At 39.7% G+C, this 20896-nt stretch overlaps 1 protein-coding gene across 1 annotated transcript in view; it reads right to left on the bottom strand.

Moving 5' to 3' along the window:
• epha4b (eph receptor A4b) overlaps positions 1 to 13077 on the bottom strand; it is a 78985-nt gene extending 65908 nt beyond the window's left edge. Inside the window, exon 1 of the mRNA XM_055151849.1 lies at positions 12915 to 13077. Coding sequence (XP_055007824.1) covers positions 12915 to 13023 — 109 coding nt within the window. The 5' untranslated portion in view covers positions 13024 to 13077. The remainder of the gene's footprint in view (positions 1 to 12914) is intronic.
• Between the last annotated feature and the right edge of the window lie 7819 nt (positions 13078 to 20896).

Here is a 20896-nt window from a genome sequence, read left to right as displayed (position 1 = left end):
GCAGCAAGACTCTTTGCTTGATCTTTCTAAATGCCCATGACTTGACCTTTTGTTTAAGGTGAACATACACATGCATTGAATGTTTGTTGACTTACACTTGACCCTCACTTCCTGATATATGCCTCAAGTAAGAATAACACATTATTTGCTTTGTACTCCCATGCAGGCTCACATAAGGCAGTGTGACCCTCCATACGTGCCTGCACATGGGCTGCCCTGGCTGTCTCCTGCTGGCAGTGTGAGGGTGACAGGAGGAAGAGGAACAAGGAGACTGTGAGGAGGTGAAAATGAAAAGTCAGGAAGCAGCAGAGAGATGCTTCGGGCTGCAGGAGGCATACTGGGACAGCAGCTTGGAGAGAGGAGCAAAGGTTTCTGCACCTGTGTCTGTCCAAGAGTTGTTTTAGATTGGATCGGTCTGTGAGTGTAGATGATTTGGTGTTGGTGTTGTCACGATACTAAAATTTCAGACTCAATTTTGAAACCAAAAAAACTCATTGTTCATTTCAATTTTGAATACTGAATACTAGTATCAGTATAGATTAGCATCAGAGCATAGATTTTGAGCCAGACTGTTGCAGACTGCTCTTTAGTTTCTTCTATTAGAGATGTTGGGAAATGAGACACTCCTCAGACACTGAGGAGACTAACATCAACAGCATAAATAAAGGTTGACACGGCAACACTAGAGGCCGACAATTTTACATAGCTCAGCTTGTTTATTTTTAGGAAAAACAAGAGAAAAAACATTTTTTTAACATATTTTGTTACTCATACTTACACTGTGAGGAATTGGGTGCAACAAATGCCTCAGGACTAGAAAGGGATTTTATTCCTGTTTTTGTTTATTAGTAATAATATGTGTAGTGATTAGGGGAGTAACGGTACATAAAAATCACGGTTCGGTACATACCTCAGTTTTGAGGTCATGGTTCGGTTCATTTTCGGTACAGTATGGGAACAAAATGCAAAACCATTTGCTTGTTGTTTATTTGTGTGTTTATGAAACCAACTATTTGTTTTAAATTATACAAACGGGAAAATAAAATAAATGAGATTCTGTGCCAGCAAAGGACTGGGGAAACGACCATAAAGGATTCACATGGTTAGGCGGTGTAGTGGGGCAAATTGTTGTGCTAACTATAAAGTGCTATGGGAAACACTGCTACTCCAATCACGGACGTCCCTCGTGAATATTAAAGAACCAAGCCTTCCATGTAGCTGCACATGTAGTGGTGAAATGTAAACACTTACTTACTTAAATTGCGTGAATTATCTCGTGCACAGCTCTGCACCGAACCAAAGGCCCTATACCGAAACAGTTCAGCACAAATACATGTACCATTACACCCCTAGTAGTGATGGTATTACTTGTGGTTGTAGCTCTAGTCAGTTAAAGTTAAATTACAAAAAGTGTCTAAAATTTTAATCCAATCTAAATTCTTTCTTCCAGTCTTTCACTGGACTCTGAACTAAACTTTAGAGAACTGCCTGGTAAAACTAACCCTAGTCATCATTTTGTTCTAGTCTGAATAATTCATTTGAGAGTAACACTTTAACACCCACCACTTTAGAGCATGGCATATTTTATTGATCCCTTATTAGCCTTGTATATCTATGGGCATTTAAACCACTACACTTTCATATTCCATCCATTTTTTATGAGCTAACAGAAGCACCGACCCGGATAAGTGCAATGAAACCACCACACATTCCAATGAGACTAATCAATTAATAGAAAGCAGTTGAGAGTTGTATGTTTACAGTCACCTCTGGAGCTGAGCACTGCCTGCAGGTATTCACAACTAAAGCATAAACATTCAGCAGTCTCCTTCTCTCTCTCTGCCCCATATTTTTGTCTGTCTTTCTCATTCTCTGTGGTTACAAGTGAATATAGGCCCTCCACGGCTGTCTGCACCGTGATAGAGAGGGGCGACGTCATGCTGCATTAGGGTATGTTTGTGAGAATAATGGTATATGCCCAGATTGAATAATGCAAACAGGAAATACGGGGGGACATGTAGCACAACGAAAGGTCAGAGATAGAGCCAGTCATATAAGCGAGCGAACTCAGTCCATTGGCATTTGAGTGGCGTACACAAGCAGAACATAATAGCATAATAACATGATTTCAGGACGCCATGGAGAGCGGTAGTATTTTCAGATAAAAAGATAAAAGAGATTGCGTTTGTTGAATTAGGTAAATTGTCTGTCACGAACACAGCCCATTATGCTTTCATACTCTCGCTACCTGGGTAATTTTCCCACAGTGCTTTGCAACAATATTGAACAAAACATTCCATTCTCAGTGGCTTTAGTTTTGACATTTAAAAGTTCTGCCTGAGTGATACACAGCTACAGTGACTCATGTAAAACTGTTGAATAATCTATAAACACAAAAGCATGGTACATAGGGATAGCTGGGGACTAATTATTTTATTGTTGAAAACATGGAGATTGGCAGCTGAATTAAATTTAATGGACAATGGTGTAAAAGGGAAGCACAAACTAACAGTTTAAAGAACACATATTGCTTTAGTGCTTGAGCCTATATAGTTATAATTTACGACACCCATGAATCATTGTTATAATTTGCACATGTTGAATTGCATTATTCATCTAAATGAAAAGAAATAAGGCTGCTGACTTCCACATTAGGTTAGGTTTCCGCGGTGTCCAATGAAATGAAATGACTACGCAACTCTACTGAATCCTACATGTATCACAACTTAATAAAATAAAATTGGAAAACAATGTAAGTAGAAAATAGTGGGTGAAAAAGGGGTCAATCGCCAATATGCCCTCTTGAAAATAAGTGATTAAAGATTACTCAGACATGCACAAATCACTCCAAATGCAACTTTGAGAGGGGATATGAGAAGGGGAAATAACTGTAACATAACTAAAAGCTCTGAAAAGTCCATTTTGCATGATAAATCTGCTTTAAAGCATATATTGAAACAGATTAAGAAAACATGACATAAATGATTAAATGATTATATAATGCAATGTTTTGAACTCCTGTCGACATCTTTAATTCAAATGTAATTATACGACAATTAACGCAGTCTGAAAAGTTTGTCCTTCATTTCACAGAAACAAAGACATCAGTCAAGTGAATATTTGTGTGTGAAATTTTAGATTTTACATTTCAAGGTTTGGTTTAATAACACTCACCACTCTTTTAAGTGGCTCAGCACAGTGTTAAGAGCACAGCCTTACATTTCATTAGGACATAGTTTTAAAGCAGTTAGCCCTGAGTAAGGTGCTTCAATTTGCCTAAGTGAATCTTTGACTCCACTTTGTTACATCTAGGGTCCCAGAGTTTCTCATTAAAACACAGCTCCGTGTGCTACAGCAGCGGCCTATGCTAATGTGTGACTCAGGCCATTAGAGCTCCTGCCTGCTCCTGCCTGCTCCTGTCCAGTAGGTCTGCAGGGACACACCGGTGCAACCATAAACCTGTGCATCAACACTTTTTCTGCTCCCCTCACACCACCTGTCAATACCACTTATCACTTGTAATCAATGGACCACCTCATCCATAATGTATCAGCTATAGCTTCCTGTCTGCTTACCCGGACACTATTTGACAAATAAAGTTCACTCAAAACTACAGTTACTATGGTAATAATGTAAGCTTATGGTTCATCAATCGCAGAGGCAAGTCAAAGGTGTTTTGGACATGTTCCTCAAACTCAATCATAAGGCTTAGAGATATGGAAAAAATAAAACCAAAGATTAGCATTTTTTTTCCATCATATTGAATTTTCTTTTCCTTTTTTTTCTTTTTATCAGAAGTCCAAAGTTGGAAGTCCGCACCAAACAATATCATTTTCTTAACATAAGTTGGGCTGAAGACCCCCCCAACCCCCAAAAAACAAAACAACCAAAACAAAAAAACAAGCAGATCATTGACAGTTTAAAATGATCTCAACTTGACTTGATTAAAATTTGATCAGTCGCACAGAGCAACTCAGTCAATCATCAAATTTTTTCTTCATTTTGAAAGAAGACTTGATTAAAGTGACAACAAAAGATACTTTGTGAGATAGATAGATTAAAAAAATACATGAATCCCTTGCTCCCATCATGTGTGCTGATTAGTGGGAGACTTGTTGGGTTACACAGAGACACTGTCTTATTGATCCAGCTTCTCAGGTTCACATTTTCTGAGTGTAAGATGAGGAGCAGAGGAGGAAGGCCCTGCTTTTCCCCAGCACCATTCCTCCACCAGGGCTGTGAAAACTCAATCCGCTCAATAACATTTCTGCATCTCTTTGCCACCCCTTCCTCTCTTTTTTTGTCTTTCTTGTTTTCTATTTGCATAATGGCTTGTCTCTCGCTCACTTTTTCTCTCTTGTTGGTCAGCATCCACTTCTTGAGCAGTGAGAAGCTGTGATCCACCTGCCAACAATCAAACTGCGCTGCCAACAGCCGGACTGGCACACAAAGACGCTCCTAGAATACACACTCGCACAATATGTGACTACAGAATGAGCTCATGTTAAACTGGAAGAGGAAGACAATAAAGCACTGCCATGGCCATATCTAACAAGTTCATTATAAAAGCCTATTACGTTTAAAATTAGTTGCATGCCGCTTTATGACGCAAGTAAAACTAACTTTTTAAAAATCTTTATCCTAAGTCATGTCTGTATAATAGTACTTTATAGACAGTGTAGAGTAAACCCATCTATCACGAAGGATACAAGCAGGTTACAACACTACACTATATTACAGTTCAGATCTGTGCAGAGTCACCTCTATTCACAGAAGAAATTATTGGATTTTTGAGCAATAAAACACCCATAATGAATAAATGCTAGATACTAGACATTCCAGGGAAAGCAGTACTATCTCTATGGAGTTAAGTAAGTAACGGATCCTCCACCAGAAAAGTTACGCAGTGCATTTTTAAACAATCTGTTAAAAGTCAACTTTACAAGAACATTTCATTATATTTTATTATGTTCATGTTTTAAAGCAACTGAAGATCAGATTATGGAGTAGAACAAACGCACACCTAATTTATAACAGAATAAAATGTTCTATTACACGTTACATATTTGGAATCAGTTCAGTGCCATTAAATTTCAATTAACTGCACAGCCCTAACAACATTTATGTAATAGTTCTAAATCTACCAATCTATCTGTTGCTGACTTATTAACATATATACTAAATTACAACCCCCACTTACCAAAAGGTCAAAAATATTGCAGTAGGCTATAAAATATAATAATATTATTCCCTGTAAAACTTCTATGTGGAAAGTGAAATATTTCTCAGGCTAGTCACAGCTCAACTGTTCATTTACAACAATACTATCTATATCTGTAACTTGCTCTTCTCTCCTTCGTGTTTTCCATATGGACCTCTATAGACAGTAAATATATTCACTCCGGGCCTTGCCTCCTGATTGCCCGATACGGCGTCTCTGTGACATGGAATCATAAGTTGGTCACATGCGCCGCACTCAACCCCCCTCACAGCCAGACCTTCCCTCACAGCACTCCTCTGAGAGCAGCTTCCTCCATCACTCTGAGGGTTGTCAGGGGCAACCAGTGGACTAGAGTGTGAGATGATGGAGTGAAGGAGTTGAGCTCTGAACTTTGGCGATTTCACAAACCACTAAAACAACAACTTTCAGTCATTCCAGAGTTTGGGTTATAATGTAAAACCACTCCTAACATAAGCAAGCAAACAAGCACTTTTTTACATTCAGCATACCTTCATTTTAGACACATTTCTTTATAAATTTACCTCTGCAGCTAGAAACTGTTGCATTTGTCCACATGAACATCTAGATTGCATATTAAATTAGCAAAAAATTACAAACTGTTTTATGTTAAAAAGCAAAAAATATTAATTAATAAGACATTTTTAGGTATGCGTCAATACAATACTGGTATCAGATACTGGAAAGTTTGGTGGAATGGATATTGGTCCCAAGTTATCGATATACCATTATGGTCTATAAATTGGTGGGTTTTTTATTTATTTATTTATTTACCAGTATTGGTCCAAAAAACCTTGTAATACTGATGTTGGAGTTTTTCAAAGCTGTTCTTTAGTTGGATAATTATTTATACATATTTTGTGTTTAAAGGAAATAATATTTACAGTTTCTGCCCCAGCTGCTATTGGGTATCAGCAGATACTTAAACTCACAGTATCGATATTGGTATTGGAATATAAAAAGCTGGAACTATATGTCCCCATTATTTTATGTTATCTTTTTGTAACACATTGAGGATGATGTTTGCTTCGTATTTGTCCTGTACACATGTGGCAGAAAGTCTAGTTAACTTTATAGCCTATATTCACTGAAAAGGATGCCACTTGAAAAGAGCCTTCCCTAGTACGTACAAATTATTTGGTTTATATGTGTGTGCTGCTGCTATGATTTATAGTAATCTCACTATATTTTTTAATAAGATACATTTGCAACAAACACGAAAATATACTTGCACTATTTGCGACCTTGAGAATCCTGCTACAACTCTAACTAAATGGAGCCAGCCACATACGCCTCTGCACACAGCCTCTGCACATAGCCTCTGCACTCAAACTGTGACGCATGCTATCATTCATTTAAAGACATGAATTACAATGGCATGTGCGGACTGAGGAGATTGGAGGAGCAGGTGCTGGAAGTGCAGGAAAAATTGGAGTGGAATATTGGGAGTGTAGTGAGGTGGCGCTGACAGCCAGGAAAAGACTTGTCACATAAAAGTGTGCTTAGACAGGTGACACACGTATATTTAGCTCTAGCACACCTTGGCTAATTATCAGGAGGCTGCGGGGCTCCTACCACTTCAAACATAAACCAATCTGGTGCACAGTAAACACAAGCAGATGTGTACAAGCAACGCTGCTGTGGGACTATGGTAAACAGCAATGGTTAATGAATGTCCAAAACACACACACAAAAAACACTTACACTTACTTACTTACTTATTTTACTTTAGGTGTCGTTTTAGATCAATAATACGTCTAATAAACAGTTGTAACATATGCTTTAAATGTATTTTAATTGAAATAGGCATTCAGTCATTTCTACTTGTCAATGATATGTTTGGGAGGTATAATTTCAGATGTCATTAAAAGCATTTGGTTCCAGCAGAGTTAAGACTTCATGTTAAAAGGCAAATTTAAAGTATATTGTGTGTATCAATAAAAGGATAATGAAAAACATTTTTATTTGTTTTTCATGGGAGAATGAAATGGAAATTTGCAATTCATTAATAAAAGGAAAGAAATCCTTTTTTTGTTGTTGTTTGTTTTTGTCAAATTGCCTATAGCCCAAATAACTATTTTTCTTGCTTTAAACTGAATAAAAAATAACTTTAAAATGTTTAGAGTATAAGCTCCATCAAGGAATAAAACTTGTGCCCCAAAATCCCTGACTTTCTCTTTTCTATTACCTCCACAGGCATTCATCAGGATAGACAAAGAGATTGAAGCGTTGGTCAGCAAACACTGGAGATCTGACCCAAATCCAGGTCTGTTTGTCGAGCGGTCTAATGCTGCCTTTCAGCGCCACAGCACGAGAGGAGCGCCAAGCAAACAACAACACAACGCACCAAGAAACTGTGAGGAGGCCCAGTGCAATCTGGATAAATGAAAGGTCAGGGTGGAGGATGTGTGTGAGTGGGCACCAGCGTGGTCAAGGCCTGGTGACCATGTGAGCAGATGTAAGGGTCAGAGCGGAGGGGGGAGGGGCTCTGTATTTTGATCCAACTTCATTCACTCTACCAGGCACTGCACATGATGAGCTGAGGATCTCTGTGTCTAAACGGACCCCGACAGAAATCAGTCAAGCACTAAACATAACAAATACAAGTCCTTGCTTTTAAAGAGAAAACCACTGGTGCCTGGTTGAAGGTCACAGTAAGAGGACACAGTTAATGAGTGGTAGCAGGATTTGACCACATACATGCTGGTTAACAAAACCCAATTCATTTAATATTTTTAAGTCCAGCAAATGATTGCTACTTTGAGTTTGAAAATACACAAAAAATGATACAATTTTATATTGACCACGTCTACATTAGCCTTAATACACCAGAAACAAATACTTATAAATAATTCATAATGAACAAATAGTTAATTAATGATTCATGCTTAGTAACGACTTAAATAAAGGGTAGGGTTAAGGCGTAAAGGTTAGGGTATTAATTAAGTTGTTACCAGGCTTGAATCATTCTTTTTGTTCTTTATTAAATCTTTGTTAAGTGCAGTTATTAAAAGGGTAACTAAATGGATACTAACAACCAAAGAGAAAGTATTGCCTTTCCTATATCAGCTTTTGTCATAAAGTCTGAGTCAGGCCAAAATACATACTTTGGCCTAGCATCGCATTAGACACAACAGTTCCTCTCATCATTGTTTATTTTCCATTCACTCACTAATCCTTAGGTAAGCTCAGTGTAGCAGGATCCCCCTCTGTCACTGTAGTGTATTTATAAGGCCATCTATCAGGCAGCCGGGGGAATATGTGACACTGCTCTCTGGACCAAGACCACCTAAGTGCCCTCCAGCCATACATTAGTCCAGGATATGTGTAGGTGTGTGTGTGTGTGTTTGCATGCGTGTGTGTGTGTGTGTGCAGGAGCAGCAGAATGAGCCTGTGTTAAGCATATATACGGGCTACAGCTCATTACAGAAAACATACAGAGGCTGCAGGCATGGCTCCTGTGGTTACACTGTTATTTAAGGTCATGCGAGGGGAAGGGCAAAACAAAAGGAGAAGGAATTTCACAAACTATCATGACAGAAAGTGAGGTTGTCTTGTTTGTGCAGAAATCTACATACTGCGGCTTTTACAGTTTAGATGTCCTTTCCCAGATTAGATTTCTATAGTTTGCGCATGTGGCACGTAGTTGCATGGCTGGAGTTGTAAGATTATTGAACTATTGTCCAAGTTCAGATCGAGATGTTTATCAGAATTTAAGGCCAATGATGAAACTGGCATGCCAGGAAAATCTGATTTATAGTGTTCAGAGATGACATGATTTCTAAAATGTGACTAGTCCTTGGAAAAAGGCTGCGTGTATAGGCTACAGCACATCCTGTGAAATCTCTTTGAGAGGTATTCGTCTAGTCCAAGTCTGGCACAACTGTACTACACAGTCAGATGGTTAAATAAATCTGTCATGAACTCTTTTCCTGTCCTTCTCTGGCCCTTCTTGACACAAAGCTTGACTCACCATTTCTCCGAGCTTGGGACAGGTCAAAAACTGTGTCTTGTGGCTGATCTCCTGTGGCACTGTATTATTGTACTGCAACTACTATGTTTATAAAGTTATAGAATCTTTGGTAGAAAACATGACCACAAACATCTCAGGAAGAGCTTAAGAATGGACTACAGAGAGATGGCCACTCAGCAGGGGGCAGATCGAAGGCAGTGAGGCAGGGGGGCGCAATGAAGGCAGGGATTAAGTATAAAGCAGTAGCAAGAGGGTGCTCCGGCCAGCCCACTCTCTCCGCTCAGATGAGAAGCTAGATCTATATCCTCTTCTGCCCAAGGTCATGGCTGTTACAATCTCCCAGGCACACACACAGGCACACATGAGGTATAGCTCTGCCGATAACTACAAGCAACCATTATAGATTAAAGCAATTAAAGCAAAGGCGACCTCTGACCCCACATTATAACGTAGTCCGGATCTTGTGTGAATCATAAGACGTGGGGCACACTTTACATATGTTTGACTCTCCGCTAACGGCTCACCCTCATGTTCACCCTGCTCAAGCAATAAGCCCTGAGCCCCCTGCTCGCAGCACCCATCAGCTCCGCAGCACCCCGAGGCCAATCCAATGAAAAGCTCAATGTGTAGGCTCAAGATGAAGTGCAGATTACAGTAAGGCCCCAGACCATAAAACAGGCCACGCTCCCAGGAGGATTTTACAGTATTGTGGCATTCTTGTTTTTCTGCTTTACTCTTAATTAAATCAAGAAATACAAAAGGTGATGAATGGATGGATGACTATTATTTAAGTTATTTGTTGCCTTGATTGCTGTTGATAGAAGGCGTAAAAAAAAGTTTCTGCTTATTTTTTTTGTAGAATTATTAGCAAGTGGTGAGGCAGTAGTGGTTGTATTCAAGGAATTACATTTTTGTATGACTTGCAATGATGATTTGTGTTACTTGCAATGCTCTAAATTCTTCTTAAACCTTAAAATCATATTCTTAAGATAAACATTTGCATAGAATTTCAGTGCTGCATGACAGCATCCACTCTGTGCCTTGGAGAAAGTTTTGGCCATAATTTCTCTTGTGTAAGAGCATTGTTATATCTCAGATCAGATGTATTTGAGAAATTAAGTATATACACTGTAATGTGCTTTACTCTGTGGTTGGAAATACTGTACTCTCAAGTTCTTCTATTTTCATTGGACACTGTGAATAGAGTAAAATGCCATAAATTATATAATTTTGTGTGGACTTTTTGAAAGTTTATTGTCCTTGAAAAGTATACATTAGTATTTGTATTGGGGTTGTAAATATAAAGAGTAATAGTATGTGATTGTAACTCTGCACAGGTCCTGACGACCTTACAAAGTAAAATACATATCCAGATTTGCTTCTGAGTCTGGACTTCTTGTGAAAAGAATATAGCTGTAACAAAACCTGTAGAGGTAAAAGAAATGTCAGGATGTCACTGTGCATCCCAAAATAGATCCAAACAGAAAGGACAGTGTGACAAAAGAGACCTGGAGGAGAGCAGAGAGCATCATACTGCCTGGGGCAGCTTACTGGGGATGTGGAGAGCTCCCTCTACTGGTCAAGACAATTACACCACCACCCTGGCGCAACTCATTTAATCTCTTTTATACAGTAGATCATCTTTATTACAACAAATAAACAAGCCTGTTTCCGCTATGGATTTGCCAGTCACACGCAATTTTCTCAAATTTGATCAATACCTCAAATCCAACTCTCATAACAGCCTTCTTTGTAAAATGTCACCAATTTTGTGCCCAATCAATAGCCGCACTGGTAAACTACAACAGGCTTGTTGACAGCTTAACAGTACTTTCGGCCTCTCTGTTCCATTCAAAGCCTTTTGTTCTTAATTGAGCTTTGAGAGAAATATTGGACTTTTTTATGATATAAGATAGCCTCAAGGCTCCATGGAGGGAGTGGGTGGGAGATGCACACAGTGATAGGCACACGTACACAAAGGATGGTACGCAGAAAAGAGCAATCTTCGAAGCTGTTGAAGTCACAGCAGGTGAAGGCGAGATAGAAGGCTGTAAGGTAAAACACTGTGGGAAGTGTTCGGCACAAAGGGGTGTTATTCGGTTTGTGCCCCAATGGAGACATGCGCTAAACACACATGCAGCAAGTGAGCCCTCCAAAGTGCCAATTAGACCAGTCTGAAACAGCAAGACACAGAGAAAGCTAATCAAAATCATTAAGAGCTACTAATTACTGATCATAGCTATAACAATTATGTCAATTATTAAGCAGCAGTGCATTTGCAAGAATTTAAACAGTATAAATGAACTTCAAATAATCCGTCTGCAACCTCTCTTTTGAGCCAGTTTCATGTCTGGGTGAATTAAGATGGGTGGAAGGGCATCTGGTGTAGGTATCAAAATCAGCATTAATCAACACTAAATAACACTGAAATTAATGTGTGTGAGAAGGGCAAGTGACACAGTGTGGCAGCTCCGGGAGGGAAGAGTCACAAGTAAAGAATTGCAGTGAATTTCAAATACTGAACTGATGTTAAGTATTATAATATAGTAAGTTTGATCAAAGCTATAAAGGTAGTTTACTTAAAACCTTGAAACTTAGTCTGACATGAAATACAAGAGAGAGACTGATAGATTTCAATAATTCTGAATACAAATTGCGTGCAAGCTTGTGTGAATTGCTTTTTATTACGTTTCTCTGTTTTATTGGACTAATTTAGACCTATTCACTTATTTAAACCAACATTTCAAATCCATTGTTTCTTACTTCCAACAGTATACTTGCTTGGTCCCTCTCCATCCTCTCCTCTCTTTGTCTTTCTATTACCACTCCTGGGGGGGCTGTCTGACACACATTCAGTCAGATGTATATGGTCTATATGTACACAGTGACTTATACTGTTAAATTATCCCAGAGGTAGAAGCCCTAGCCAGCCCCAGTGTGGTCTGTCACCTCACATCTGTGCTCACTTTTTGATTTGATCGCTGCATCTTTCCCACTGGCAATTGCTCCGTGGAGATATAGCGTGCACTCCAACAAGCCTAACTGATAGAGCCATAAAAAGATGTAATTCAGTGTATGACACATCTCATGGCACTATAAGCACAAAATCCACATTTTAAACAGTGCCAGTGCCACATTTTCCATGCCAAAAATGTTTAAACAGTAATAGCATCTTCTGTCTTTTGATCAACTTAACTTAATCACCAACAACAGTTCAGTGCGCGCAAGACGGGGATAGTTAGGCTAATAAGTAAATTCATTGCCTCGTTCCAAGATGAGCATCAATGTTAATATAATAAGTCCGAGACGCGCAGAAGCAGTGTGACAAATTTAACGTAATTGCGCCTCTTCAAGTATATATCCAAATCAGGAAACCACCACTTAATCTTTACGCATCCAAGATTAAGACGCACATGTCCTGCGCTAATGTCGTTATGCTAATTATTACAAGTTGAACTACTTCTATAAAAAGAAGAAAACACAAGCGAGCAGCGGCTATATCCAGCGTGGCTCTGTGTATATGTCATGCAATTTTAATAGGGGTATGCTCGGGAAATGAAAAACGTGACTATATTTCTCTTGCATGTTTTATAACTAACCCAAGCACTTAGCGGGAGTCGTCAAACAGCGAGGCAGAGAGGTCCTTACGCCCCGTGACAACTGCCACACTCCTGGGGAACACACTTTGGAAACACGCCTTACCTTCATTGTCTGGGTAATTCCGTAAAGCTCCACAAGAAACGAACAGGAAAGAGTAGAGGTAAAAGGAGGGATAGATCCACAGTACGCGTGGTGGTGTTGGCGGTGCCATTTTTCAGGCTGCGCTGCGCCCTCGCTGCATCCCTGGTCCGCGGTGTCGAGTCGGTGAGCGCAGCCCGGCGTTTGACGAGTAGGGAAAGCAGCGAGAGCGAGCGAGCGAGGGAGGGAGAGGAGGAGAGAGAGGAGAGGCGAGAGGAGAGGTGGGGACGCCGGGAAGAGACGAGAGGAGGGACCGCGCTCAGCCAAGTTGTGTCAATCATACGGTTTGGCATCGAGTTTACAAAAGGAGCTGTTTGAAAGTCATACTATAGGTTGCATGGCACACTGACCTAAAATAGTCTACAGTACAACAAAAGTAAAGCATTTGTATCATTATTTGGAAACCATCTGGAACACTGTTAATTTAGTGCAAAAAAAAATCTAACCGTGCCCAATTTAAAAGTTTAAAGCACATGCTACTGTAGGCGTACGATAATTTGGAAAAATAACAGACATATTGTTTTATGTCAGTTATTAACATCACAATTGACACCAAAATATGAATATTTTACAGCAAATTTTCATAATCAGTAAAGACTAATCAATGCACAAAGCAGATTGGACAAGACATTGTTTGTAGCCAAATCAAAAATGTATTCTTCAGTACTGACCTTTTTTTTTTGCCTTGATTTACCTAATTAACTGATATTAATAAAGTAATCATGTAAATATTTTGCTAAAATGTTTCTCTGTCATTTGGGCCACAGTATAATTCTGAATAAAATAATGACAAAAAACAACAACTTAAAACCGCTTTTTATTTGTTTTATTTATCTCCTGTTGTGATCTTCAAAACCGCTCATGCCCCACCATTCTTGAGAAACCACAACAAAGCCAGCAGTACTCATTAGTTTTTAAGAGTCACCATGGTCAAGATAAACAGTCCCGTATCACTGTGGAAAATACTGTCAATTATTTTGATAAGCGACATGGCAATTACAGGATTAGTGTCAGCCTGGGCTTCCTTCTGTCTTAGTCTGGTTGATGTGGTGGAGGCAGCGTTCCTGACATGCACACGAGAATCCAATAACATTTTCTGTATGGAGATTTATTCAGCCTATATGCCATGTATGAAACTGGTCTCTGGTGTTTATGTGCCCTGCCTGTTGTTCTTCAGACATGAATAAGTGATGTGTGCACTCTGTCATGTAAAATGAGCACAGAAGAGTCGCGAGATACAAGGTCAATCTGTGTCAATAACTCAGACGAAAGCTGCTGTGGTTCAGAACAGTTTTTCTTACCTCCTATAGCGTTTGACACCAAGGCTGCCACAACATATTATCTGTTTCCTACAGAGAAGTGATGTGCATCTTCATCTGGTCAGGTGTCAGGCGCCAATCCCTGTTTCCTCTGCACCTACACTACAAAAATTAATATTGTGCCAAGTTAAAATGACTTGACTTAAGAAGATGTTATATATGACAAATAAAATTATCTACCAATGGAACAAGACTTTTTGTAGTTGAAATAGGAAAATACAACTAGTGATACTGAAGTTAAGAAAATCAAGAACTCTTTTCTCTTAAAATAAGTATGTTGTTTATATTAAGAAAAAAGTAATAATTCAGTTGGTAGAGCATTTTACATGTCAAGTTAAATCTACTCGAATCAAGTAAAATCTTAAATGAGTCATTTGAATTTACCTAGATATTACGTTTTGCAGTGTAATATCCTACAACCATACAGACCATTCTTAAAGAGTAGCCTTTGTATTAATTTAAAACATATATAAAATGGACTATGGTTTTCTAATTGTTTTTCTATGAAGAGACAACTAGATGCCCCTAGGTCACCTATCCCTTAGGACATCTCTGTAGCATAAGCAGTCAAAAGTGATGCAACCACATCTTGATTTATGGAAAGATCATGACCACAATTATATTTACCGCGGGTAACATTCTTCTATCTTGCTTCTGTCCCAAATGAGGCTCCTGAAAGAGCTATAAAGGTGTCAGGCATGTGCTGTGATTTATGCTGGAGTCCCATGTTCCTGCTCGCGGCTCTTATGTGCAGCTCTACATGTGTGTCTGTGCTGCCTGCACCTTCTCTCATTTGTTAAGAGTCCAATTATGATGATGATTTGTTCTATGCAATGGCTTTATACTTGAGTGACCTAATTTCCAGGGCGAAGATGTAAAGTGGGCTAAAATACAACTCCTTATTTCCTCTTCCTCCTCCTGTGTTCTCCCTCTGCTGTGGTGACACTGCACTCATGCATACCCTAACAAAACATGGCTGCCATGCATTCCAGAAGTGACAATGTGACTCTAAAGCTTGCTCGCCCCATCACCCACATACACACTCCATGTGCATGCCCCCAACATGTACCCACAGCTCATGCTGTGTGACTGAGTGAATCTGCCAGTGTAGAGCATCACCTCTGCGTGACTGTCTCACATACACTGACAAAAGCCCACAACAATATCAAGTCTGCCTCCTCTGTCTTTGTTTATTGCAAAAGGAAGCCGTTTCTTCCTATCCTCCTTTTGCATGTGGAGTTCTCTTTAAGGCCATTCTCCCTGTTCAGAAAACTCACCTCTAACCCTGTGTGGCCTGCTGAGGTCAAACATTAACCTCCTCCATCTTCCATTTTGGCTCCTCACTTTTAGATTCCAGCCCAGACCCCCTGCCAGTAGAGACACAGCTGCTCATTAAGGAGCACTATTGCTCTTTTACAACTAAATGAGACATTCATTAACCTATTGGCCAACAATGGTTTAACTCTATGCTAGTCTTTGCATAGAGATCAACAATGTGTTGTGAGCATTTATGAGAGCTTTGTGGCTTCTTTGAGAGTAAACTTCAAATTCAATGTATCATTAAAATAAGATTGATGCCAGAGTTACATATTACATTTTAGCCTCTTACTTTACACACACACACACATATTTGTCACAGTAATATGATTTTGTGTATACCAGGTGCTTTGCTCAGTGAATGAACTCAGATTTGCACTGAATCAGGAGTGAAACTCCTCCATCACTCTCCTTTCAGCAACTATGGACCTTAGGCAAGATAGTGGTGAAACCTACACTGATTTGATAATAGAAAAAATATGCCATTTATTTATTTTTTTATGTTTCAAAGTTTGGCTCACTTACTTGAGTATCAGTCTTCCAGTGCCCAGAAACAAAGCTCTGGGGAAAGCCCATTTGAAAGTCAGTACAAGTGAGTGTGTGCGCAAAGGCAGGAGTTGGCTCCATGTGCACTGGCAGGCGCAGCGTGGTGACAGGGGGCAGAGGTGATGACAGAACACCCCCCTCTGCCTGCACTCTCCAAACCCACACCCCCCGCCCCATTCAGAGCCACTCACTCATGTGCTAATGGCTCTATTGTGACAGGCCATACACTTTGGGCAGCAGCTTGGTGCATGGTGCTGGCATGTGGGCAGAGCCATGATACTCTCCTGTACTCGCACTGTTCCATCCTCCTTTGATATCTGCTCATGTGAAGCTCCACGCTGCACAATGACAGCTTATGAGAAGTGAAAGAACTCAGAAGGAGAAATAGACTGGACACAATTAAAAGAGCTACATCTTTTTTAGGCCTCTGTTAGCAGTTGTTCCTGTCCAGCGGTGTGTGCTGTGCTATGGGCATACACAGTGATTCGTCATGTCAGACAGCCCCGGTGCTGCCATACAACAAAAGGTGAAAGGGAGTGTGGGAAAGGGCTGGTGCACAAAGCACGCTCTGCCCCCGACTGCCTCTCTTCACTCTGCATAGGACCACAACATGCAGCACCCCCACCCTGTAGGCTACGAGGGCTGGGCTGCTCAGTGTCACTGGTCTGCACTCTCCGAGTTCATGGTTCTTTCTGAGGCTATAAACTCAACTTCATCAGGACTCGACAATGGGATCAGTCACATTGATTAAATGGTTAAAAATTACTTAAACCTCATTAGGGTACATACGATTATGGTTTCTAGTTTCTAGTAGATTTGAAAATTAGATTTCAAAGTTTTGTTCATACAGAAAAATACATGTAAAATGTATTAAATGATCTCTATTCTCATCTTAATTTGTATTGCATGCACACTTTTATTTATTACCATCTACAATTTCACAGATTATTATAACACTATATCACAAAGTGTGAACCTATGAAGTTCTACAAACCCTGAACTCCCTCCTGAAGTAACATATCTGTCCAGACTTTAGATTGAAACATTTATAATGTCAAGAATTGTACAGTGAAGGCCACCAGGCATTGTATTACATTTGCAGACAGTTGGAAAACAGGGGCTCTGTCCCGACAGTTCCTCCATGCACACAGTGGGAGAGGGCGACCGAGGGAAACAGGGAGACAAGGGGAGGTGAGAGACATAAAACAGTCTTTCAAATGGAAGATGACCCTGGCCATGGCAGCTCTGCCCATCACAGACAACAGAAAGAAGAGGAGGGACCCTAATTCATTCTAGTGCCAGCCTCACAGACACAGACTGCGACAGATGGGGCGAAAATAGTCTTGTGATATAAACACTTACTACTGGCACATGGGTGAAGTGAATACTGTGTGGCTTATACCAGTCAGCTAAAACAACTTAACTCAGAACATCTCTTTATCATGGCAGCTGTTTGTGAATGAGATAAATGAGTATATGATAAACTGTATGTTGGCTTTGACCATTATTTTTTGGTCAAGGTTTTGTCACCAATGACCATGACAGAGACAGAGACAAAAAAGAGAGTATCATGGAGGATAAAGAGATGGACTGACTGATGATGAATGGTCTATTGGCACAAACATCACTGCTCACTCATTTCCTCCTTACCAAGTATCTTATACAGAAGAGCCATGCAGTTTTAGTTTTACATTTGCTTTACAGAGCTTTTCTGTATTTACATTTTTATTTGGAAAAGATTTTTACACCAGATGCCCAACCAGCCTTTTTATGTAATGTAATGTTCATGTAAATGAAGTAAAATATATACTCGTGAGGTCCATATTTGTTGACCCAGCCCATATCTAAAGTGCTGATCCTTTGGTAGGATTCCTCTCCTCTTGTAATTCAGAGTGCTGCAGTTACATGTTGTGTGATCTGTCACCATGTTTCCTGGCACAGACAGGCCTGCACTAATGGACAGACACTCTTCGTGCGCTAAACAAATTAGCTCCATTACCCAGAGACAGACAGCTTAGGCGTGAGGTAGAGAGTGCAAGGGAGACGCTTCATAAGAAATCCTAGATGTACCAGAGTAACTATGAAACCTCACTATGTAAAACAGCGTTTGGTGTTTGTGTATGGACTTAATGAGTGGGAGCTTATTTGAATGTGTATGACTGTTTTGTACTGCTGTCAAAATTGTACTTCAGTAAAAGTAAAAAGTAGGCTTGAAAAGTTTGTTTTTAACACAGTTTTAGTAGCATTTAGTTCAGTAGGCTATTTTATACAAAACGTGATCTTGAAATCTGAATTAAGTTTATTAATTAAACCACAAGTTGATGATGAGCAAGTGATGAGTTGCATGAGTGATGAGTTATATTTTAACTAAATACAATTATAGGGCTAGAATTATACTTGAGTACAGGTATAGGTATGTGTACTCTACTTCTATTTTGTGAAGGAGAGGTTTTTTTTTTCTTCCTGTGCTGTCAGACTGTAAAATGAGCACTCGCCCTGTACATGTGTATAATGCACTCAAGTCACTCAACCTGCTATTTATTCTGTCCATATGCTGCACTGGATATAGCATATATAGTCATAGCCACTTATTATACACATTCATTTTGTAGTCACTCTACTGACAAAGATCTTATGTCTATTATTAAGTCTTTTAAGTTATTTATCTTAATTCTGATTTCATGTTTCTAGGGGTGTAACGATATCCAAATCTCACGATACGATATCATCGTGGTATGAATCTCACAGTACAATATTTATTACTATATTATGGGAAAGCTCATGATATGGTGGGGAGGCTCACAATTAGGGATGTAACAATATCCAAATCTCGGTTTGATATTTTCACAATACATATCTCACAGTACAGTATTTATTGTGATATTTTGTGGAGGCTAATAAAACTTTCAATATGCTACTTTTTCCTCTTATAATGTCTTGACAAACTTAGAAATGTTATTTCTTCTTGTAGTCTACACTGAAATGGAGCAAAGGATCATGGTCTATGTAGTTCTCTCTTGTCTTTTTTTTTAGCTATTGCTGCACTATAACTCTTAATTTAAGCAAAGAGACTTGCAATTCGATATATTGTGATGGTCCACGATATTATTGTGAGAACTCTGACAATACGATATCACAATATTTCGGTTATTGTTACATCCCAACATGTTTCATATTCTCAGAACATTGTATTGCAACTCTGTAATTTCCCCATAGTGGGACAAATAAAGGTTTATCTTATCTTAAAAGTAGCTCCAATTACCTTAAAAATGTACTCAATTACAGTAACTTGATTATTCGTAATGAGTTACTTTCCACCCTGCTGGCAGAACATGTGTTAGAGCAGGCCAGACATCTTAGCGCGCGCGTTTTCTCCAGAGACAGGCTAAATGTGCATTATGGCCCATCCATCACTCACTTATGACCCTTTCACTTACTTACACGCAGACACACGCAGAGCCGCTCCCAGCACATACATGATACGGCTTAATACGAGCACTTAACACCGGACCAGCACGAGAGAGGCCGAGACACATCTATCTCCATACAGTGCTGTAGAGATGCTGAGTGCATTGCCAAGACATGTACCAAACAATAATATAATCCAGCTGGTTTTAGGTCAAAGCGGTCCACCTTAAAATGATTGATCTGTAATTTGATTGACAAGACTATCTCATCATCTGCTGTAGGCCTACTTCTACTTTTTTGCTCTGCTCACCTCTTCTTGCAATCCCGTTACGTCTTTCTCCGTTGATGATATGGACGCATCGCTATGTCTGCATCGTGATCGGATTACCTGGCCATAACGGCAGCCCTGACGCTATGAGGAAGCGCTCCACTGTGCAAACATGAGTGGGAGTATAGGTGGATGCAGCGGATTCTACTACCATTCTCAGCAGTAAAGCCAGCGTGGCCTTGGATGTTTTCTTAGCATTTACTACAATCAAATAAGGGAAGCTTTCATACAAAGCAGCCAACAAAAAGTCATTATGGATCAAAAACTATAAAAATTAGGACAAGGCTAGATTTTGACATACAGTCCAGAATTTTAAATATTAATACTTTTGTTACTACTATTAGAGAGCATACTAACTCAGCTGATGCTGGGTCATTAAAGGTGACCCCCACTGATGATCTACATATAACTGAAAGAGCCCATATTATACACAATTTTCTGATCTATTTTATGATGTTGTTTTGTTATTTTATAATGTGAGTTGTGTTTGTTTCATTCAAATTTCATACAAGCAGATCAATCCCCTCTCAGCTCCCGTCAGTCCATCTCTTCCCGATCAGCTGAATTCTTTTATTTGCTCGCTTCGAGGACAGTCCTAACACCAAATGAGAATTCCATCCATCTGCTGTGATCTGCCCCCTGGACAGTGAACACCCACTCACTCTCCAAAACTACCAAGTCAAAAAAGAGCTGCTTCATTTCAGCTGCAATAAAGCATAGGACCTGTTGGAGTGACAGGTATGGTACTGAAGGCATGTGCTGTATTTACAAACATCTTCAACATGTCACTACAGAAGGCTACTGTTCCCAGCTCTTTTAAATCCAACCCAAACCCAAAACCTCAGATGTCACCTGCATGAATGATTGCCAGCCAATTGCTCTCACTCCAGTAATCATAAAATGCTTTGAGAGGCCAGTTCTATCTCACATCAAATCACGCATTTCCCCAAATTTGGACAGGCATCAGTATGCATACAGACCACAGACGATGCCATTTGCATTGCAGTGCATGCTGTTCTTACGCACCT

The sequence above is a fragment of the Boleophthalmus pectinirostris genome, unplaced genomic scaffold (assembly GCF_026225935.1).
Source record: "Boleophthalmus pectinirostris isolate CB_2022bp ecotype Guang Dong unplaced genomic scaffold, ASM2622593v1 HiC_scaffold_16, whole genome shotgun sequence".
In the NCBI taxonomy this organism is placed as follows: Eukaryota; Metazoa; Chordata; class Actinopteri; order Gobiiformes; family Gobiidae; genus Boleophthalmus; species Boleophthalmus pectinirostris.
This window is presented reverse-complemented; position numbering and strand designations above follow the sequence as displayed.